Genomic DNA, 24,877 nt, shown 5'->3' on the forward strand with positions numbered 1-24,877 from the left:
ACACTCACTATACATCCAGTAAACACTCACTCACTATACTCCCAGTAAATACACACTCACTATACATCCAGTAAACACACATTCACTATACATCCGGTAAATACACACTCACTATACATCCAGTAAACACACATTCACTATACATCCAGTAAACACACACTCACTATACATCTGGTAAACACACATTCACTATACACACACTCACTATACATCCAGTAAACACACACTCACTATACATCTGGTAAACACACATTCACTATACACACACTCACTATACATCCAGTAAAAACACACTCATTATACATCCGGTAAACACACATTCACTATACACACACTCACTATACATCTAGTAAACACACACTCACTATACATCTGGTAAACACACACTCACTATAGACACACTCACTATACATCCAGTAAACACACACTCACTATACACACACTCACTTTACATCCATTAAACACACACTCACTATACATCCAGTAAATACACACACTCACTATACATCCAGTAAACACACACTCACTATACTTCCAGTAAACAAACACTCACTATACTTCCAGTAAACAAACACTCACTATACATCTGGTAAACACACATTCACTATACACACACTCACTATACATCCAGTAAACACACACTCACTATACATCTGGTAAACACACATTCACTATACACACACTCACTATACATCCAGTAAACACACACTCATTATACATCCGGTAAACACACATTCACTATACACACACTCACTATACATCTAGTAAACACACACTCACTATACATCTGGTAAACACACACTCACTATAGACACACTCACTATACATCCAGTAAACACACACTCACTATACACACACTCACTTTACATCCATTAAACACACACTCACTATACATCCAGTAAACACACACTCACTATACTTCCAGTAAACAAACACTCACTATACTTCCAGTAAACAAACACTCACTATACATCTGGTAAACACACATTCACTATACACACACTCACTATACATCCAGTAAACACACACTCACTATACATCTGGTAAACACACATTCACTATACACACACTCACTATACATCCAGTAAACACACACTCATTATACATCCGGTAAACACACATTCACTCTACACACACTCACTATACATCTAGTAAACACACACTCACTATACATCTGGTAAACACACACTCACTATAGACACACTCACTATACATCCAGTAAACACACACTCACTATACACACACTCACTATACATCCAGTAAACACACACTCACTATACATCCAGTAAACACACACTCACTATACATCCAGTAAACACACACTCACTATACATCCAGTAAACACACACTCACTATACATCCGGTAAACACACACTCACTATACATCCAGTAAACACACACTCACTATACATCCAGTAAACAAACACTCACTATACACACACTCACTATACATCCAGTAAACACACACTCACTATACATCCAGTAAACAAACACTCACTATACACACACTCACTATACACACACTCACTATACATCCAGTAAACACACACTCACTATACTTCCAGTAAACAAACACTCACTATACTTCCAGTAAACAAACACTCACTATATACACACTCACTATACATCCGGTAAACACACACTCACCATACATCCAGTAAACACACATTCACTATATACACACTCACTATACATCCGGTAAACACACACTCACTATACACACACTCACTATACATCCAGTAAACACACATTCACTATATACACATTCACTATACGCACATTCACTAAACATCTAGTAAACACACACTCATTATATGCACACTCACTATACACACACTTACTATATATGCACTCACTTTACACTCGGTAAAGGCACACTCACTATAAACACACGCACTAAACAGACTTTCACTAAACACACACGCACACACACACACACACACAAAGTAAATAGACTCTCACTAAACACATACACAGTAAACAGACCCTCACTATACAGTCTGTAAACACACAGTTACTCAAAACACATTCAGTAAACACAATCACTATATACTCGCTAAACACACACTTAGTAAACACACACTTAATCAACACACACTCAGTAAACACAGACCCACTAAACACTCACAATATACACACACAATATACAGACTCTTACTACACACACACTCAGTAAACAGACTCACTAATCAGTAAACACACAAACAGTTGTCAAACACAGTCTCGGGTCTAAACGAATGTAGCACGGTGCATTCTTTTATACTCATGTGCAAAGATGATTTTCTGTGCAGATGTTCATTTGATATAGCAAATTTACTACTGGCACTATCTGGAATGGCAGTTCACCAGGTCTGTGTGTGTGTGTGTGTGTGTGTGTGTGTGTGTATTTATCCACATTAATTCCACGGTGCAGAGAGGGCATTTTTTTTACTGAATATCACAAGACATGATTAGTTTTGCACACTATTACTAATTCCAGTGTGAATTGATCATTGTGTAAACACAGGGAGTGTGAGAGAGTGAAGGAGAGCGCTGGTCATGTGGATGTCCAGCACAGGCTGAGACTAAAGTGTCAGGACACTTATTTCTGTGCTTTTACTACCACAGAACCATAAAACCTGAACTCTGAGAACCTCTCTAAAATCTTTGAAACTCTCAATTCTGAAATGGAAGAAACCCCTAGTGAGGAAAACTTCGAGGTCCCTCACGCCTGGTTCGACGTGAGTCTAGTAAGCGACTAAACGTGACGTGTAAACCTTGCAGAGAGCTGATTGACCAGAGAGACTTGTTTGCATTGCAAAATGCAGACCTCCAGCACAAACTAAGCACTTGTAAAATCTCCAACCTACAATAGCAATCATATTGGTTTTTATCCGACTCACAACAGCAGCTTATAAAATAACGCCATGGTGTATTGAAGAGGTTCAGACACACATTGGATTGGTGGAAGACAAAAAAAAACAGTGCAAGCCAGACGTGCCATGACGTAAACAGCGCTAATCAGTACTGCTGCTGTTATGATTTTCAAAGCCTGTGGTTCCCATTACAGATAGGGTTTTTGCAGGGGAGCTGTGGTAGTGAAAAAGCAACCAGGGAAAAGCAAAGCCAAGCCGAGTCAAGCTGAGCTGATGCCATGCAGTGGAAAAACACTAATACACAGCTCCTCTTCCAGCACTGGACAGAGTCTCACAACACTCAGGATTTCAGACGTCCATCGCTTTTTTTGCATCAGTGGGGTAAAAGTTCCCACCAGCTTGCTAAATAAGGAGAAAAAAAATTCTTATACTCTGTTAGCCATATTAGCATTTTCATCATAGGATAACATAGGAAAACTGTTAGCATGTTAGACTCCAATGCATTTCTCTGATGTTTTGACAGAATCTGAGTGAGTTATTCATACACAGGCCATGTGCAAGTGATCATCAGTAATCATCTTATTTCACTCGTGTTTTATTTGAGAGTAGTAAAGGCTACAAACACAAGACACACTTTTTTTGACTTGTTCTTTTCCGACTTTCTGCTGTTATTCCTCTGGTGTGACTTACACTTTAATAAAGTAGTTATCCATTTCCGAAAATATGGGTGATGTTTCCACACTGCAGCAAAACCAAGACTCAATCCCCAGTGTCTCCCTACACCCTCCATAGGGCACAGTGTATGTCATAAAATAACAGTGTTATCATTTTTAATTAGCTAAATGCTTCACGTTTCCCTGTTGAATTAGTCTGTTAGTTTCACAAAACTAATGACCACACTTTTATTCAGCTCTTTTACAAATATCTGTCAGTATACAGAGTGTCATGGAGAGAGAGTAAATATAAGTCAGTGTTAAAAGAGGTGCTAATATGCAAAAAACAATGCTTAAGTGATGTCATTGATGTAAATGTACTCCATCACCCTTAGTGTTTGCCAGTAAATGAACTCGTTCCATTCTCTAACTGTGTGAATTACAGCCTCAACCCTAGTGCAGTCTAATTAAGCAGGGCTTTAATGAAATGCAAACATTTTCCTGAGAGCTTCTGGCCGCAGAGTGACATTCATTGTCTCTCCTGTCCACTGCTTTGGGGCAAGAAAGTTAGGAGCTCATTGAAATGCAAGGACACTTTTGTTTAACTGGAGGTTAATGAAATGAAACAGAATTTAAAGCAATACCAGTAATTAAAGTTCTGGTTTCCTTTGGCCGGATGGAGGCTGAGGTTGTGTGTATGTGTATGTGTGTGTGTGTGTGTGTGTGTGTGTGTGTGTGTTCATGTACATGTGTGTGGATTGAAGACATACACAGGTTTCTGGGCCAGTTTTACTTGTTAATTTTGGGTTTTGATGAGCTTAAATTTAACATTTAAAGGAACACACTCTAATATTTCTACCTAAAAATTACATTTTCACAATCATGGTGATGCTTCACTGAGCTGTAACAGGGAAAACAGAGCCTCTGACTTTGTTAATCTGGGCTCAGTACTGCAGAAACTACACTATGTGACTTTTGGAAGAGGGTAGGAAACTAAACCCTCCCTCCCGCTCCCCACTGATTTCAGTACAGTGCTGTAAAAAATGTATTGCACTAGAGAGTGTCCCAGGAAAAAAACGTACCTAATGTTTATTTAATTTAAGGTTAAAATCCCCACTCGGGTAAACCACCACCCTGCACCAATAAGAGGCCTTGAACAAGACTCCTTTGCCCACCTCAGTCTTAAGTTTATAATCTCCTTTGAGAGTCAGAATCAGGCCTTTGCAACTGATCCAGAACATGGCAACATGACTTGTCTTCAGTGTTCCTAAGCTCAGCCATGTGACTCCTCTGCTATGTTCTCTTCATCAGCTTCCCGTAGCTGCCCGCTTCAGAGGGAAAACCCTGATACTGGCTTAAAAAGCTGAAAATGGACCACCCCCTCCCTACTGGTCAAAATCCAATCCATACAAAGAGCCCTTCGAGCTTCGAATAAAGCTAGTCTTGACCCACCGTCCAATAAAATGCATGGGAGACAAGCAACCAGGCTTTTTTCTGTCTTGGCACCAAAGTGGTGGAACAAACTTCCCCTGGGGGTCCGTACGGCAGAGTACGGCATATATTGTATGAATCGTCGATGGATATTAAAATTGGATCAATAACTCATGGCTAGTTAAAACTGCGCCCCGAATGCCAGACTGTCTGATTGTAAACTGGGCAGAGCTGGTGATTTTTCTGACGTTTAATCAGAAGGAGAAACACAGCTCTGTTCTGGCAGTAAACCCATGAGAATCAGATCTGATTTTCATATTTCATTTCTGCAAATAAACTGTCATTTTTTTGGGTGTTCATATCCCTCCCCATTACTGCAGCTAGTACGGTGCTGATTTGACGCCGAGCTCTAGGAGAAGTCACTCTGTAATCAGATCCGGTTATTGGATTTTCCTCAGCTTTCATAAAGGACTTTTTAACCCCTTAATCCCTAAAGTCTAGACTTACTTTTCACTGATTCGTATTCAGCTGCTACTGTGAATGATTCAGTATCTATTATAAATGATACAGTAAAACTTTGAATTGATTTGCAACTGCTGTAACTGTTCGATCCCCAGAGCCGGTGGGTCGTGAATGAAGTGCCCTTGAGCAAGGCACCTAACCCCCAACTGCTCCGTGGCTAAGGCTGCTTACCGCTCTGGGCATGTGTGCTCACTGCCCACTAGTGTTCACTAGTGTGTGTGTAAATGTGTGTTTCACTGCACGGATTGGGTTTAACACGGAAAATACAATTCCTCTAATTCTAAACTGCTTTAATTGATTCACTATCTGCTAAACAGGATTCAGTCACTGCTATAAGTGATTCAGTAAGTTTTATAAATGATTCTGCTCCTGCTATAACTGATTTGGTTGCTATTATAAATTATTCCTATATAAAGGGATCCATAACTGCTTTAAATGATTCAGTAACTAATATAAATGATTAAGTAACTGCTATAATACATTCTGAAACTGCAAAAAATGACTCAGTAACTACTATTAATCAAACAGTAAATGGTTCTCATGTGCAGAGAACATTTTAGTCATTTGATTATTGTCAGTTTAGTCTACTTTTAGTCAACGATAATTAAAAGCATATTAGTCTAGTTTAAACCATTAAAATAAAACAAAAGCCTAATTTTAATAATTAATTAAACCCATTCATTCATTCATTCATTCATTCATTCATTTTCTGTAAGCGCTCATCCAGTTCATGGCCACAGTGGGTCCGGAGCCTACCTGGAATCACAACCTGGTGGGGTGCCAGTCCTTAGCCGGGCGATACACACTCACACATTCACTCACACCTATGGTCACTTTTGAGTGGACACCCATAAACAGATTATCGTTTTCCTCTAAACTCCCTTTTTACAGATGTACTCCATTAACTAAGGTTTGTGTATCAACCTGTATCCATTGCATTTTAGAAACTGCTGAATGTTGTGAGGGAATTATTCATCAGATGTTTCCTAAACAGTTAGACTTTGTCTGATTTGCTGTAGATGCTTCTCTTCTGCAGTTTCTCACCTGAACGTGTGGCTGGTGTGGATTGATCTACTATAGATCTCTCTCCTCGTAGATTCTCTTGTGCTACATCAGAATCATTTTAAATGAGTGATGCTTGTTTTGTTTACTTTATTGTAGCCTCTATAAAGTGTGTGTAATGTGGTCAGTTACTGAACACTTCACTGATACACACAGCATTCACTGATGTTTAAAACTTATGTTTTATTGATTAAAAAGAAACGGTAAGAGCCCCTGCTGTAGCAAATTAGTTACAAAAAATAACCTGTTTTCTTAATTAACCTGATAAATGTTGTATAATGTCGTGATTCTCTGCAAATTAATAAAAACTTCTATCTCTTCTGACCACTGACCACTCAGTGATAATGGTATAAGTGCGCTGTCGTCACTTCACTTCCTTTTCCTCCTTATATCACACTGAACGCAGCCAGGACTCAGACAATCCATCTTCATTTGCATGCATTAATATGCAAATATGCAGCCGATCACAAATAGGCATTTAGCTGCAGAGCCAATGATGGAGACGGAGGCTTTTGGAAGTGACAGATATTCCATTGGGAGCAAATTGGGATTGTGTTGATGTTTTTGGGAAAGCAGAGTTGACGGATGGACGGAGAGACAGAGGAATAGGTCTCACCTCATTGGCTCACTGGCTCAGCAGGGGGTTGACTTTGTTGTTGACTTGCACTAGTCCTGGTTTGATTATGTAAACAGGATTGATTTGGCTCAGTGAGTGGTCACCGTGGGGAGGAGGACTGGACGCTGGACCAGTGGCACAAAAAAAAAACTCAGTATGAAATCTGGCTGACATTTCTAATAGAACAGAGCACAACAGGAAAGGGCCATTATCTGCACAATAACACACTGAGCCCAGTGGCTGGACACACGCATGAACACACACACACAAACACACACACACTGTTTCACTGTTGCTTTCTTAACCTCCTGTGTGGTAACAGGGTGAGGAGGTGGGTCCCTCGATAATTTAGAGAGAGAGTGAGAGATGGAATAAAAATTGCAGAGAAAGGAAGACATTGAGAGAGAAATGAATAGAGAGACACACACACAGACAGAAAGAGAGAGAGAGAGATAGACCAGAGGGAGAAAGAGAGGCAGATAGTGAGAGAGAAATGAACAGAGAAAGAGGGTGAAACAAAGAAATGAAAGTAATAGAGAGAGAGAGAGAGAGAGAGAGAGAGAGATTGATTGTGTGAATGGAGAATGTATGTGAGAAATGGGAAGCGCCAGAAGCAGAAAGGCAGTGAGAGTAATGAGTGTATCAGAGGAGGACATTCACAATGGACCATATCCTTGCCAAGCAGAGCCTCATTCTCAGTGAGAGAGAGAGAGAGAGAGAGAGAGAGAGAAAGAGAGAGAGAGAGAGAGAGAGAAAGAGAGAGAGAGATGTACTTTGACTTCTTTCATTCTTCTCAGCAGCTCCCAGCGGTTATATGTTCTTTGGCGTCTTTCCTGCATTGAATCTGGGCAGCAGTGTTTTTGCTGAGTGAAGTTGTGCAATATTATTTACATATTTACATTTAAAAAATGCCATGTAAATCCACCATGGAGATAAAGCAAAGTCACTCAGAAGGTTATCGTACACAGTACTCTCTGATCTGTTTATGGTGGAGGTGATAGGAACCAGGCTTCAGCTTGTCCACAACTATACACACAAATATAGCTTATTCATTAGTATATACAAATGCAAAATATAGAATTACAAAGCATATTACTACGTGCAATTACAGTGTCACTTGATATAACGTATCTTAGATTAGCATTCTTGATTGTATTTTAGCTGCTCACCTTGCTGTTTGTTGTCGTAGTTTTTGTTTATAGTACACCGGATGTTTTCAGTGGGTGACAGGTCTGATGCAGGCAGGTATGTTTTACAACAGAGCCTTGTTGTTGTAATTTGTGCAGAATATAGTTTGGCATTGTCCTGATGAAATAAGGAAGGGCCCTGAAGAAGACGTCATTTAGATGGCAGCATGTTGTGCTAAAACCTGCATGTTCAGTATTAATAATGCTCTCACCCATGCACCCCCCACCCACACACACACACATCCCCCCCCTTATGAATGCCTGCTTTTGAACTCTGCTCTTATTACGAGTGTATGCCATTTCGGCTTTTGGTTTGTCAGACCACTGGGCACTTACTTAGTCCACCTTAAATGAGCTCAGGCCCACAGATGGCAGTGGCATTTCTGGAACCTGTTTATATATGGTTCCTTTTTTTGCATGATAGAGTTTGACCTTGTGTTTGTGGATGCAGTGACGATTGTGTTAAAGGACAATATATGTATTTAATAATGTGTATATAAAGTAATGTATAATTTGTTTTACCTTGTTCGCAGTTTATTAGATGACGTATCTTTGGCGTATCAGACATGCTCCTCAAATCAACATAAAATAAGCGTGACATTAGCTTGAGATTAGCAATGCCTCTCTGATTGAAGTGGCTCTGTTTCTGATTGGCTGGGTGTGGTGTCTGTCTCAGTGGGATCCGCCCCCTTTGTACCGTGCTGATAAGCAGCTGGTGTGTGAAAGTGGTGTTTGTTTCTGTGGGCATTGCTTGTTAGTGACGCTAATGATTTTTATTCTGTTTTCAGATGTTCCAGTGGTTTCGATCGCCATCGGCAGGACTGGGTCGATAACAGCTGCCCAGATGAGGTTTGTTTGTGTGTGTGTGTGTGTGTGTGTGTGTGTTGGTGTGTGTACACAGCATCTGTTTATGCACCTGGCTTGTTGCTAAGGCTGCATGATGGATGCTTTCATTTGTGAATCCTTTCCAAGTCTCACACACATTCTTATTACTTGTGTTTTTCTCTCTAATCTCTTTATGCATAAAAACAATACTGATAAGATTCCTTTTGTAATAATACTGAAAAGGTTATTGATTGGGCGGCCTGGCACTGGTACTGCTAGCTTCACCGCCACACAGCTCCAGGCTTCAGGTGTGTTCTGGCCTTGTACCCAGTGACTGCGGGAGTGGACCCACTACAAACATGAATAGTGTGAAGTGTGTGTGTTTGCTTGTTGTTGATTTTCTTGTATACCATTGGTTTTTTCAGACAAAGGACAACACGTGTGACATCAACACCACTCAATTCCAAAGCTCCACCTCGGCTTCTGTGACCAAAAGCACCAGCAGATACAAAGCAGCTACAGAGGCCGACTCCACCCAGACCACCTCACACGCACCTACCGGCGCTCCTACTGAAGGTATGCACACACACACACACACACACCTCACATCTCTCTCCATCCTGTGGACCCAGAAATGCCACAGAAAAACATGAAATGCAATGTGAATCCACAGAGCACTTCGTATGAGCCTAGGTCACCATGTTTTGTTATAATTTTTTGCAAATGTGTTATATTTAGTCCCATTTTAGTCATTTGATTATTGTCAGTTTAGTCTACTTTTAGTCAATGATAATTAAAAACATATTAGTCTAGTGGGGGGCACGGTGGTGCAGCAGGTAGGTGTCGCAGTCACACAGCTCCAGGGGCCTGGAGGTTGTGGGTTCGATTCCCGCTCCGGGTGACTGTCTGTGAGGAGTTGGTGTGTTCTCCCCGTGTCTGCGTGGGTTTCCTCCGGGTGCTCCGGTTTCCTCCCACAGTCCAAAAACACACGTTGCAGGTGGATTGGTGACTCGAAAGTGTTCGTAGGTGTGAGTGAATGTGTGTGTGTCTGTGTAGCCCTGTGAAGGACTGGCGTCCCCTCCAGGGTTTATTCCCGCCTTGCGCCCGATGATTCCAGGTAGGCTCTGGACCCCCCACGACCCTAAATTGGATAAGCGGTTACAGATAATGGATGGATGGATATTAGTCTAGTTTAAACCATTAAAATAAATCAAAAGCCTAATTTTAGTAATTAATTAAACCCATTCATTCATTCATTCATATTCTGTAAGCGCTCATCCAGTTCATGGTCACAGTGGGTCCGGAGCCTACCTGGAATCACACCCTGGTGGGGGTGCCAGTCCTTAGCCGGGCGATACACACTCACACATTCACTCACACCTATGGACACTTTTGAGTCACCAGCAAACCTACACAGTAAATTCACCAGTGTTAAATCAACACTATTAGTGTTAACTTAACACTGCGAGGATTAAACTATTACACTAACAGTGTTAATTTAACACTAATACTGTTGATTTAACACTGGTGAATTTATTGTGTACCAATGTGTGTTTTTGGACTGTGGGTGGAAACCGGAGCACCCGGAGGAAACCCACGCAGACACAGGGAGAACACAACAAACTCCTCACAGACAGTCACCCGGAGGAAACCCACGCAGACACAGGGAGAGCACAACAAACTCCTCACAGACAGTCACCCGGAGGAAACCCACACAGACACAGGGAGAACACACCACACTCCTCACAGACAGTCACCCGGAGGAAACCCACGCAGACACAGGGAGAACACAACAAACTCCTCACAGACAGTCACCCGGAGCGGGGCTCAAACCCACAACCCCGGGATTCTGGAGCTTATTTATAAATTAAGCTAAATTTATATTAAATATGGGCTTGAGTTCGATGAATCTGTGACACTCAATGAATCGATTCTTTCGGAGTTGACTCCTTGTCTCTATTCTGCCGGCTGCTCTTATCACCCTGACAAGGTTTTATTCCCTTGCAAATTTCGATATTTGCAGTTCATTTGCAGATTTCAAATCAGAAATAATGGTCATTTATCGTCTTTCGCATTTTCATGTAGTTTTATTTGTTTACATCATTATTTATATTTAATCCTTGTATAGATTTGTTGTGAAAAATTGGTCACCATTAAGAAATGAACAAAATTGACACTGTTTGTGATGCAGAACCCATCACCCAGCTTCGGTACCTGACCTTACTGTCCCAAGCCAGCAAGTCCTCACAGCAATGTTCCAACAGTTGTGTCCATCTGGCCTGGGTTCAGTTGTTGTTATTGGTTCTCGTTTTTTCTAAAGAGTGAGGCTCAGCTGACAGCACTATATCCCCCCATCTATTTTCTTTCTATTTACGCTCTTGGGATGCGAAGCTGTCAGTAGCTCTCTTTGTAAAAGGCTGTATTAAATGTGCTGTGAAACGGTAGCAGTGTGTGTGTGGACAAAGAGAGGTTTACGTTGTCTTATTCTGTAAAGCTTGTCAGTGGAGCTGGAGCTTTGACAGACGTCTCTTTAACGCTCTAAATGCAAACAGCTGATGGACCGAGCGATGCGTAGCATGAGAGTGAGGGAGGATTTGTCAAAGCGGTGCCTGCAGCTTCACGTCTCTTAGAAAGTGAATCGGTTTTGTTCCTCTCTCTCTCTCTCTCTCTCTCTCTCTCTCTCTCTCTCTCTCTCTCTCTCTCTCTCACTGCATGTCTGTGTCCCTTGCCCTCTTCCAGAAGAACAGCACTAGCTGACACTACGAGCCACTTTATTTGAAGTAGCGACTATTGTTAACAAAGGTGTTCAGATAGATACACACTGCTCATATTAGAGCTGATGCATATTAGTTAGAGATGTCCATAGTCACTGCCATGTGCTGGCTACAGGGTTTTAATCTCCCTCCACAACACTGGGCTGTGGAGCAGTGAGAGTGTGTTCACTGGAGTGATGGAGCACTGTTCACTAACTATTGGCTGTTTTTCTATTTGTCTTAAAGAATAAGCATCTACACTCATTAGGCTGGTTTCACTTGGACTCAATGGCGAGCATTTACTCGTCAAAGCCATTTGAGCCATTAAGGCAATTAAAAAACAGCATTAACATTTTTAATGAATACTCTCTGTCTCTTTCTCAAGCAAAAATAAATAAATAAATAAATAATGTGCATTACATAAGCCACATTAAGCCAAACCAGAACAATGTCAGTGCACCTTGGTATGCATGGGATCCAAAGCATGGGCTTTAAACTAGACTTTGGGAAATGGCTATGAGGATTTGTTTGCATCCGTGAGAGCATTAGTGAGCTCAGGTACTGATGGCTGGTTGATTAGTTCTGGATCACTATGGAGCAGTGTGATAAAATGACAGAGGGCCAACAGTAAAGTTTTGGTGGCGGTGGGAATAGCACTTTGGGACTGTTTCATGGTTCAGGCTCGAGCCTCTTCTGTTCTGTGAAGGGGAATGTTAATAATAGGACATAAGACTTTTGATCAAGTATTCTGTTTAATCAAATCTCTATTTTTTAATCATTATTCAGTCATTCTTCTTAGTGCACTGCCACCAATCACAAAAAAGAGCACCCGACATTTTTAACATTTCTGTCTTACACCGCACTCCTACACTTGCACTGTGTCACAGAAACAGAGCCCTGTGTCGGTTGCATCAGCTAATAGACACATGCCCTGTGCTTGTGATGAAGGGAAGAGGATGGCCAGTTGGGATCTGTTGGACTCCTTGGAGTTAAAGCATGTTTGGTCATGTACAAAAATGAGTCCCCTGGATTTTACCCCGGAGAAGACCATTCCGAGAGTGATGAAACCCAAGTGTCTGAACTTGAACTGATGTAATCCAAAAGAAAATAACCCTATAGTCTAACTGGAACTGCCTGAGGGAGGCACAGTGATGCCCTGAAGTTGTAAGGTGCAGTCAGCTACATCTGTTCACTTAGCTACTTAGTATTAGCTCACAGGCTCTTACCTGCTCAGATGCCGTTGCAGAGTGATGGGTTGGTAATTTGGGGTAGAGACACTCAAGACTGTTTAATTGTGCCTCATGAGCCCTTTGTCTCCCAAGCATCTGACAGGTGGAAAAGTTAACACTGAAAAACTCAGATATAAGGCGCAAAGTGCATCACTTTAGAACTAACTTACATCTCAGGCTTCTTTCACATTACAAGCCTCCTTCATCAATTCAGATTTTTTGGACTTGACCTGGCCTGTCCTGACGGTTCACGTTCATAAATGTAGGTGACCTGTGACCTATGTGAAAGAATCTGTCCCTGAAATCTTTGCAGAGCCAAGAGATCGGCTGAATCCCAAATGTCTCCCTGTGCCTTTTGAAATGAACACTCCAGGGGCCTTATTTATAAAGGGTGCGTTCACACAGAAACGGGTCTGAAGCGTCTGTACTTAACATCTCATGCAGAATTTGCGATTTATAAAGAAATTCTTTACGTACCAATGTGCATATATTTAAGTTAGGTTTGACCCATGCGTAACCAAAAGACTTTGCGGAGAGAGTGCAAATAGGTGACGTCATGTGGTAAAATAGAGAATTGCAAGTAAATGTGCAAAACATCCTCACACATGTCCGTCTGTACCACATAAAGATTAAAAGACGAAGATTAAAGATTAAACTGACTTGTTTAAGCACCCGGAGGAAACCCACGCAGACACAGGGAGAACACACCACACTCCTCACGGACAGTCACCCGGAGGAAACCCACGCAGACACGGAGAACACACCACACTCCTCACAGACAGTCACCCGGAGGAAACCCACGCAGACACAGGGAGAACACACCACACTCCTCACAGACAGTCACCCGGAGGAAACCCACGCAGACACAGGGAGAACACACCACACTCCTCACAGACAGTCACCCGGAGTGGGACTCGAACCCACAACTCTCTAGGTCCCTGGAGCTGTGTGACTGTGACTTTTCCGGCGCTACTTAAACCTAGCTCACAGACAAAAAAGGCGACAACACTTTTTCAGAGATAATAAAGATTTTCTTTGCGGACGATGTAGTGTTTAATGATCCGATTTAACACTGTTTACTGCTGCCATATGTTATCACGTACCTAACTTGCGTTTGTTTGTAAAGCCACAACTAAAGCACCACACATCACATTTGACCTCGTCTCGACCTCTGAAACGATAACTTCCACCGTGCCGTCTCCAAAGTTTCTCTAGGTGGAAAGACGCATGAAATCTGATCTGGCCGTTCACATTCATGTTGCGTGCCCATGTATTAGAGGTGTATGGAAGTGACTCAAATCTGATTTGACAATTTTGGAGTTGGTCTGTCCACACAGATCTGAGTCACATTAAAGCAAATAAAAACAGACTTGAGTCTAGTAATGAGAAGACAGCTTCAATTATGGCACCAGCAAGAGTTGTGTTATATTGTGTTATATCAGACCTGGTCCAAATGTCCCGATCCAGGCTTGGTTTGGGTTAAGGCAAGGTTCTGTGGGTCAGACGTGGGCCAAAATGTGTTTAAAACAACACATCCTCAGCTGGTTGCTCACTCAGTCGACACTGGTCAAATGTACCGCAGGGAGAGCTACACACATCACACATCAGCTGTATTCTCTCAAAGAATAACCCCTCTCTGCGGCTTACTGACACATACAGCTGAGCAGGGAATGGCTCCCAGTGACCTCCCTCACTCTTACTCAACATGCTCACACACGTCTGGATGGTCATGAGGTCTAATGCCCTCTTACCACTGTGGGCAGCCCCAAGCTCCGTGTCCAGTGTTCCTCTGAAGAGATCATTTCAACTCAGCCAATACACACTCAGTCTCTCTCTCTCTCTCTCTCTCTCTCTCTCTCTCTCTCTCTCTCTCTCTCTCTCACACACACACACACACACACACACACATACACACACACACACACAACCAGACTCAGATCAGAAGGGATGTGAGATCAACTTTAGGTCAAAGCCTTTATATAGATGAAAGCCATCTCTCTCTCTCACTCTCTATCTCTCTCTCTCTCTCACTCTCTCTCTCTCTCTCTCTCTCTCTCTCTCTCTCTCTCTGCTTTTATCTTTCATTTTCTCTAATTTTCTCATTTTCCCCACTCCTGCTTGGTCTATTTTCTTCTCTCTTTCTGTCAAACCCAATTCCTTTTTTTCTTCTCTACCTCACTCAGTCAATCACTCTCTTATTCTCTCTCTCTCTCTCTCTCTCTCTCTCTCTCTCTCTCTCTCTTTCTCTCTCTCACACCTGTGTGCCTTTATCCCTTGATCTCTCTCTCTGCTCACTGACAAATCTAATCCATGCTTTTTTACAGTTTAAATCTTCTCTCTCTCACTTCATAAATCACACCAAGTCTGAGCACCTTCACACAAACACACACACACAACAAATGCACAGAATTGTCTCTAATCTTAATATGTCTTCACCCTAAAACTTATAGATTTATAAGGACATGATTCTTGTCCCCATTAGGAATAAGTCTTATTGGTCCCTACAATGTGAAATATATCTGTATGTAACACACACACACACACACACACACACTAAGAAGGTCATAATACCACATTATGTAAATGGCATGCACATATAAAATACCTGAGGCAGGTAGTAGAATACGAAACAGAATACATAGAGGAGGGCTGGGATTAATTTCAATTTCACTGCTGGAGCTGCAACAAAATAAAAAATACTGCAAACTCTTCTATTCACACTACAGTAGGCCCACAGTGCCTGTGAGACCCTAAGTGTGTGTGTGTGTGTGTGCGATTTAGAGTTTTAATGAAAATAGATAATTACAGTGTTTGTAAATAGCAAAAGTTGCACTTCCAAAGCTGTTGCCAGGAAACTAGTTCTCCTTAACAGAGGTTTAAAGGAGCAATCATTCATTTTCTCCAGTGCATCCTCTGAAGCCATTATGCTGACACCTAGTGGCCTGGATGTGTCAGAGTGTTTTGTTCAAAACGTGTTTTAAACATGGCTTTCATCAGGTGGGATGCCCAAGCTGTTTCCAGGCAGGATCAAACAATGTGAGCTACACTCCACAGAAGTCAGTTTCACCCTCAACCCACAAACAGACTCTCTGTGAAAGGGTCTGAAGCAGAACCCTTCATTACGTAATGTTTTTGCGTATATTGCATGTAGTTGCGTGTTTCCACCAGAGAAAACCCCCTAATAGTAAATAGTGCAGCTTTAACTTGCAAATGAAGATGAAATATTACCTTCCAGTTAGTTAGATTGTTACTTTTGCTTCTTTCTCTGTGAAAATGTACACACTGTAAAACCTTTCATAGCTTAGTATTCAAATGTAAATTTATTTAAAATTTTCAGTCATTTAGAACAAGATCAACAGCAGGCAGGATACAGCTGAGGAGACTATTTTTTGCATCACGTGAAAATGGCAGCAACCAACTGCAAAAGCATTTGTTGTCATGGCAACAACTATGCACATATCTGCGCCTAACTGAAATCAAGTATTGCTCAGCCTTTAAAGGGGACACGTTATGCTAAACTCACTTTTTGCGTGCTTTTGTATTTCCACTTGCGTCTCTACTGCTCCTACAAACATTCCAAGAGTGAACAACAACACCCATCCTTTTTCTGTGAGTCAGTCGAAAGATGTTGGTGTCAGAAATCGTATGCTTCTATTAGCCTTTTGGATGGCTTTGCATTGTGACATCACAATGAAGAAATTTGCATAGAATCACATAGATGGGTGGGGCGTGGCCAGCAACAGCTTATTTGCATAACGGCTCATTCTGAAAGAGTCTGGTGAGAATAGAGCTGGTGAGATCTCTTTATGTGAGAGTGATTGTGTGCAAAGAGCTTCATGAACATGCTTTTACAGCCCATAAACCTATTCTAACTTGTTTAAAAAGAGGTATAATATGTCCCCTTTAAGTGTATAGGGTTGAGGCTACATGAGTTTGACCGCTCAGAAGAGTCTCAGCACCAGCGTGCTGTGTATATAACAACACAACTACAACTCCTCGCTGGCCTTCTCCCGCACCGTGGTGTGATATTTCAAGCTGTCAGATTTCAGGCCTCAAGCCAGAAACGTCCAGATGCAGACATTTTGGCAAAAATAAATACCACGGCGAGGAGCAGACCTTGAGTTCTGTTCTGTTTGTTTATTGATTTTTGAGCGTAACTGTATTTATGATGGCTGGATGGAAATTAGATGATGCTGGCAGTGGCAAAAGCATTATGTCATGATACTAAACAACTTTTTTACTGTATAAATATTACAATGTGTAATCAGATTCGATCTGTAACATGTATCACAGTATTTTAAAACACACACGATGTACTTATAGCACCACATTTACAAACAGCTTTCAGAAACAGAAGGGTTGTCCTTTAAGTGCTGATCATATCCACCATCTGCTCAAAAAGTATGTGGTGTACCATGAGAACACCATTTGATATGATGTCAGTGAAATGTTACCATTCTGTCGACGTCTAGACAAAGCCTACTGTACTGGACCTGATAATGATGTTCATGGGCTTTTCAATGATACGTTAGCATCAAGCAGGCAATCGTGTAATCTTTATAGTGTAAACACCACTGATGCATGTCGCTGACATATTATAAACATAACAATCAGTCAATCTCTCTCTCTCTCTCTCTCTCTCTCTCTCTCTCTCTCTCTTGTCTTTTACAGATGACACCAAGATCGCTCTTCATCTGAAAGACAATGGAGGTAGGAACTTTCTAACGTTAACATATGTAGCATATAGGTGTGTATGTGTGTGTGTGTGTGTGTGTGTGTAAACGCATCACACACTGATATTTCACAACACATAACACCTGAAAATTAAATAACCTTGACTGTGTCATAGAAATCTCATAGATGGAAAATTACAAAAAAGATATGTGTGTGTGTGAGTGTGTGTGTGTGTGTGTGTGTGTGTGTGTGTGTGTGTGTGTGTGTGTGTGTGTGTGGTCAATCCAGAATTCCAGTCCCAATCCCTTTTCCATCTCCTTTTGAGGCACAGAGCCAGTTCATTTCCTCACAGCAGAGCTCAGCACACATTCCTTATCATACCTCTTTCTTGTTCTGTCTCTCTCTCTCTGTCTCTCTCTCTCTCTCTCTCTCTCCTCTCTCTCTCTCTCTCTCTCTCTCTCTCTCTCTGTCTCCCTGTCTCCCTGTCTCTCTCTCTCTCTCTCTCTCTCTCTCTCTCTGTCTCCCTGTATCCCTCTCTCTCTCTCTCTCTCTCTCTCTCTCTCTCTCTCTCTCTCTCTCTCTCTCTTCTCCCCAGATATTTAGATGATGCCAGCACAAATTATAAAATCCCTCCCCCTCATCTTCTCTCTCTCTCTCTAACTCTCGCTCTCTCTCTCCCTCTACCACCCTTTCTGTCTCTTTTTCTTCTCCCCCTTTTGCCTTTTGCTCTGTCATCTCTTCATTTCTTTCTCTTTCTTCTCTCAGCTTCATCTCTCTTAAATCTTATTCCTGTATCAGTCTCACTCCTTCCATGTCTTCCTCTCTCTCCTTCACCACTCTTAAATTTAATCTCGGTCCTCTATCTTTATTGATCTCTGTACTCTCTCTTTCTCTCTCTCTCTCTCTCTCTCTCTCTCTCTCTCTCTCTCTCTCTCTCTGAAAGCTGCACTGTGATGATGGAGCTCATGTGGTTTTGATTTGGAGAGAGCTCTCAGTATTTTCCTTCACTCGGAAACACATTAAAACAGAACAGTTCTCCAGCGTCCAGACGAGGGGCACTGCCAAAATAAACCCTCTCCCTGTCTGAGTGTCCACTAACTCACACAGAGGATGCTCAGTAAAAGTGGTCAGTACTGGTCTCAAAGGGTCTTAAGCACCGACAGCAGAAATCTACAGGTTTGTGCATATGTCTTAACCTCACATTCCTCTGACGTTACCAACTCTCTCAGGGTCACTGTGCACTTCTACGGTTACAGAGTGTAGACCATGACTTGTAGTGTGTGATACCACATTCCTGAGGGGAGCCATGGGGCAACCGTGGGCTTGGAACTGAATGACTGCTCCCCAGCAGCTTTAGCTGAACCCCCACAGGACCCCCACAGAGCAGGTATTACACTGACGTGGTGGTGGTGTGCTAGTGTGTGTTGTGCTGGTGTAGAGTGGATCAGACACTGCAGTGCTGCTGGAGTTTTTAAACCCTGTGTCCACTCACTGTCCACTCTGTGAGACGCTCCTCCCTCGTTGGTCCACCTTGTAGAGGTGAAGTCAGAGACAGTAGCTCTGTACATGTTGCTGCACAGAGGACACTGTTGGGGAACTCAGTCCAGCAGTGACACTGAGGGGTTTGAAACTCCAGAAGTCTCTGCTGTGTCTGATCCACATCAGTGTGGTCCCAGAACTACAGTGTGTAATAGTAGAACTACAATGGGCACCTATAAGGCCAGTGAAGCTGATAAAATGGCTCAGTGAAACCAGAGGGCCTTGTAAAGTGCACGATGGCAATGTGTGATTAGGTCTCTCTCGGCTGACGTCATCTGTGTTCGTTAGTGATTATTGCTGTTAATTCCAGAGTGCTGTTGAGACGAGGCTGGAGGAAAGGCTTTACTCTGAGTGCTGTCAGAATGACGGCAGCAACTCATTTGAGATAAATGACTTAAAAATGCAAGAGGTTGACGGAGGATTTATCTGAGGGTAGCAGGAGGCTCAGGTAAAGGCCCAGAAGCTCAGGAACGAGTGTCCCCTCTGCCTTTCAGCTCTGACTGAGGCTCTGGAGGTTTTCGCTGGTTCCCATTAGGGCACAGGCCACAGAGATCTGCCGCAGAGGACTTAGTGTTCTCATATTAATCCCATTACCTGTGTGTGTGTGTGTGTGTGTGTGTGTGTGTGTGTGTGTGTGTGTGTATGCATACCAGGAATTTATCACACTGTGGGGACTTGTCTTCCTAGTGGTGACCTCACCACAGTGTAAATCATTGCAGTTTAAGGTGAAGGCATGGTTTACAGTTGGGTTAAAGTGTTAGAGTAAGGCAAAGGTTGACAGCACTCTGAAGCATAATTCACATGTTTTTATGTATTTGTGAGGACCAGCTTCCTTGCAAGTATAGGTCTATGCCACATTTTGTTGTATTGTGTGGATAATTTGGTGGTGATAATTTTTAAACAAAGAAACATGTACATTAATGTGAAAAACACAAGACTGACGTGATTTACATTTTCTTACTGAGGTGAAGATTGAGTTTAGCTGTAGGTATCACATTAAATACAGGTCCTCACAAGTATAGCAAAACCTACGCAATAAAATGTATACATTTAAAAAAACATTATATTTTTGCTGAAATATATAAATATCTAATATAATGAAGACTCTTCTTCTTCCCATTCTCCGTTAAATTTTCTCCATTAAAGCTTCTGTGCCCGACGCTAAAGCGCACTATGAATTATTTATCACCAGTGTGTCATGCGTATCACGCTACACAAAACTACAAGGAAGTAGTAGCATTTTAACTTCATTTTTGTGAATACATGTTTTAACGGTAACACTTTACAATACGGGTGCACAAATAATCATATATTAATACGCCATTAATGATCTCCTCATAGTGAATTAATACATATATGAATGCTTAATATATCAGGAAATAACGAAGATATACATTAATGACCACGTTAGTCATACTTAAATAGCCATTAACAAAGATAAACATCACGTATCAACATCTTGTTAATTCAGTCTGTTAATTAACAGTATGACTTGCCTTATTAATTAATTAATAATAGTAATTGCATTATTATTATTAAGATTATTATGAGTTAATTAAGAGGTTAGTAGGTGTGTAAAATGGTTACTAGAGTATAAATAAGTCACAACTTATTACACATACTATATGAACCATGAGGGCCTAATTTTGAGATATTTTTGTTAAACGGAAACAAAAGCCTGTAGCTAATTTCCTTATGGTCTTTTTTTCTGCCACTTTACTCTGTGTGTAAGTGGGTTAAGCAAATTAATTAATTAATGTGGCCAGTAGCAACCCTAAAGTCGAGTGACCTTGAATGCTCTTAAAAAAATCATTAATCATCATTAATGACGTATTAATATATGCTTATTTGTGCACCCGTATTGTAAAGTGTTACATTGAGATTATGTATTAAATGCTCAATGCCAAGTGTCAGCAAAAGGGGTGTAAAGCCCTCCAGCACTAGACTGTGGAGCAATTAAATGGCATTCTCTTCAGTGATAGAGCTCCATCCTACAGCTTTGTGATGGGCTGTTGTTGTGTTTGTGATCTAATCATCCTACATCACTACCTGACCTCACTAAAGTTTTTTTGCAGTTGAATGCTATCAAATCCTCAGAGAAATGTTCAGACACCGACTGTAGAGATGTTCCAGAAGGGTAGAAGCTATTACTGAAGCAAAGGAGGGTGGGTAAACACCCAATTAATACCCATCATTTCAGAAAATAATTTGGAAGAGCAGGTGTCCACGAGCTTTAGCGCGGGAGCGAGTCCAAGCACCGCTACAAAATTAACAAGGAATTAACTTTCCTGAATCTTTATGCCTAATCTTCCATCCCTTCAATCCATCCTTTTTTTTCCCTCTGTCCTTGTTTTCTATCCAGGGAGCAGAATTCCGAGCTAAAACGATTAGCATCAGAGCTAGGCGATTATAGACGACCCAAAGGACGCTACCTCACCCCCAACAAAGCTGCTGCAAGGAGCCATTTCCCATGCCACTGTAATAAAACCGTAATAAAGCTAGAGGCAAAGACACAGTTCTCATCAGCGTTTATGAGATTGCTTGCTAAAGGGGAGGATTTAAAGGGATGATGACCAGAGGTCAATAGCAGGGAATGCTGAGCCACAGATGATTACGAGACGCATGTTTACCTGCTTCGCTTCTGGCTCAGGAGCCATTTAGCCAAGCACGGTACATCTCTGCGCTAGTGCTCTTCATTTTAACAGTCTGAGAGGGGCTGAAGCAGCCGAGGAGGCCCTGTAATGTCATTTATAAGGGATTTGGCTTGTTCATAAAAGTGTTATTTCCCCAGTTTTACAAAGGAGAGCCTGGATTGAAGCTTTATATAAGTTAGTCAGTCATCTCACAGGCCCTGACTTTCTGTTGCATTATTGCACTGAACTTTATCTGTTTACATCAGCAGCACCTGGCAGACTCTCTTATCTAGAGTGACTTACAGATCTAATCCTGTGGCAGGTGTGGACTAATACAGTGGTAGGAGTTTTGCGTAAGAACCTTTTCTGGCATCGTGTGGTGTTCAGGCTTTAGACCACAGTCCAAAAACACATGCTGTTAAGAGGTCCATGGAAAGTGTCCACAGGTGTGTGTGTGTGTGTGTGTGTGTGTGTGTGTGTGTGTGTGTGTGCTTTCCCCTGTTGATGGACCTTGGTGCCTTGTCCAGGGTGTGTTCCTACCTTGCACCCAGTGATTCCACCCACTGCGAGGCGGTTACAGAGGATGAATCAATCAATCATTTTCTTCAACGACTTTTTCTTGTGTTATTAAACAGCCTTTATACAGGACCTAGTGGCCTGGATGTGTCAGTGATTTATCTTTACTACACCTACTTTAAACATCCATGGAGCTCTAAAATTCATTCATTCATTCATTATCTGTAACCCTTATCCAGTTCAGGGTCACGGTGGGTCCAGAGCCTACCTGGAATCATTGGGCGCAAGGCGGGAATACACCCTGGAGGGGGCGCCAGTCCTTCACAAGGCAACACATGCTCACACCTACAGGCACTTTTTGAGTCGCCAATCCATCTACCAACATGTGTTTTTGGACCGTGGGAGGAAACCGGAGCACCCACGCGGACATATGGAGAACACACCACACTCCTCACAGACAGTCACCCGGAGGAAACCCACACAGACACGGGGAGAACACACCAACTCCTCACAGACAGTCACCCGGAGGAAACCCACACGGACACAGGGAGAACACACCAACTCCTCACAGACAGTCACCCGGAGGAAACCCACATGGACACAGGGAGAACACACCAACTCCTCACAGACAGTCACCCGGAGGAAACCCACACGGACACAGGGAGAACACACCAACTCCTCACAGACAGTCACCCGGAGGAAACCCACACAGACACAGGGAGAACACACCACACTCCTCACAGACAGTCATTCGGAGGAAACCCACGCAGACACAGGGAGAACACACCAACTCCTCACAGACAGTCACCCGGAGGAAACCCACACAGACACAGGGAGAACACACCACACTCCTCACAGACAGTCACCCGGAGCGGGAATTGAACCCACAACCTTCAGGTCCCTGGAGCTGTGTGACTGAGACACTACCTGCTGCACCACCGTGCCACCGGAACTCTAAAAATAAATGTAAAATAAAAAGGTAAATAAATAAACAATAAATGACCACTTACATAAATATTATTCGCCATTACCTGGGGTGTAAAAAATGACTGACTGCTCTCTTTAAAATATTGTTGTGAGGCCTTCTGGAAAATTGTTGAAGCGTATAATTAGGTCTGTACTGAGGATAAAGGAATTGCGCTCGATTTTGTGGCATGTACCTTTCCTTCTAGCTGTCACAAAGAGCTAGTGTGGTCCATAAATAGGTCCTCGTTATTACATTGATTTGTTTTGAGTAGACTGCTGTCACTGAGGAAGACGAGAGTTCAGCCAATACAACAGTATAACGAAATCTGACTTCCCATCCATGGCAGTGAACACACACAAACACACACCCCACTCCCACAGACCAAGGGGCAGTAAACACACAATGGAGCAGCAGGTAGAGAGCTTCAGCCATGGCTGTTGAGGGAGAAGGAAGCCTTTACCTTTCAGTCCCAAGACCACTTCTCTAATGTTTAAGCCAAGGCTGCCTATAAAGGTAGCATCCTAAATGCATTGGAGGAAGCTCCATGGCTCCAGAGAACACAGTGTAACGCTGGGGTGTGCATTATATCCCTCTAGCTGACTGTTGGCATTGAGCACAGTGAACTTAGACTGCTCCATGTCCTCTTTCATTGCATGCTCTTATTTGGAGATTATGCAAGCTGTGTCACTACAACAACTCCTTAAAGGTGGATGTCCACAAACATTTGGACATGTACTGTATATTAAATATGGAGGGTGTTTTTATACTTTTTATTGGATTTTTTTTCCTGCCCCCAAGAAATGAAATTTGTGACATCACAGGCGGCAGGAAAATGAGTCTGAGCCATTACTGCAAAAAGCAACCTTTAGAGCCCTTACAAGGAGCAAGTGAACAGGCAGCAATGTGCGCTCTTTAAAGAGAATGAGCCACAGCTCGGTTCAGCACGAGAGCCCAGCAGTGAGCAGCGAGGAGCAGAAGCTCAGAATTTTAGCCGTTTTTGTTCAGTTCTCTTTCTTTTCCATTCTGATTTTCTCCATATTTAATCAGTACTCTTTATTTCTCCACACTCCTTGTGTTTCCTTTGATCTGTTTACCATCGTCTTTGGACTCTCACGTAAACACTGATCCGGCGCTGTGATTGGAGAGGCTCAGAAAAGGAGGTGGGGCAACTCTAAAGTCTCTGTGCTCTCCCTAAGAACCAGAACCCCTTGTTTTATCATGTTTTCAGATTTAGGCAGGGCACAGAAAAGTAGAAAATTAGTCTTGTTTCACAGTGTGTGGGTTGGTGGGCTCAGGATGTGCCCATGCACTGAACAGGTGATTTTTTTTATATATATAATATTTCCCTTTAATGAAATGTCTTTTATTTCCAGCTTTAATGTGCTGTATAATTTATATTCAGTTTAAGAAGCCTA

The 24,877-nt window shown here is 42.2% G+C and overlaps 1 protein-coding gene across 2 annotated transcripts in view; it reads left to right on the plus strand.

Moving 5' to 3' along the window:
- Positions 1 to 24,877, plus strand: part of plxdc2b (plexin domain containing 2b) — a 182,407-nt gene that overhangs the window by 140,689 nt on the left and 16,841 nt on the right. Inside the window, exons 10-12 of one of the 2 annotated variants that reach the window (XM_066680888.1) lie at positions 9,115 to 9,175; positions 9,577 to 9,727; positions 17,805 to 17,843. In XM_066680888.1, the coding sequence (XP_066536985.1) occupies positions 9,115 to 9,175; positions 9,577 to 9,727; positions 17,805 to 17,843 (251 nt within the window). The remainder of the gene's footprint in view (positions 1 to 9,114; positions 9,176 to 9,576; positions 9,728 to 17,804; positions 17,844 to 24,877) is intronic. The other variant, XM_066680889.1, reaches the window with a different exon arrangement.

This window comes from Hoplias malabaricus, chromosome 9, assembly GCF_029633855.1.
Source record: "Hoplias malabaricus isolate fHopMal1 chromosome 9, fHopMal1.hap1, whole genome shotgun sequence".
Lineage (NCBI taxonomy): Eukaryota > Metazoa > Chordata > Actinopteri > Characiformes > Erythrinidae > Hoplias > Hoplias malabaricus.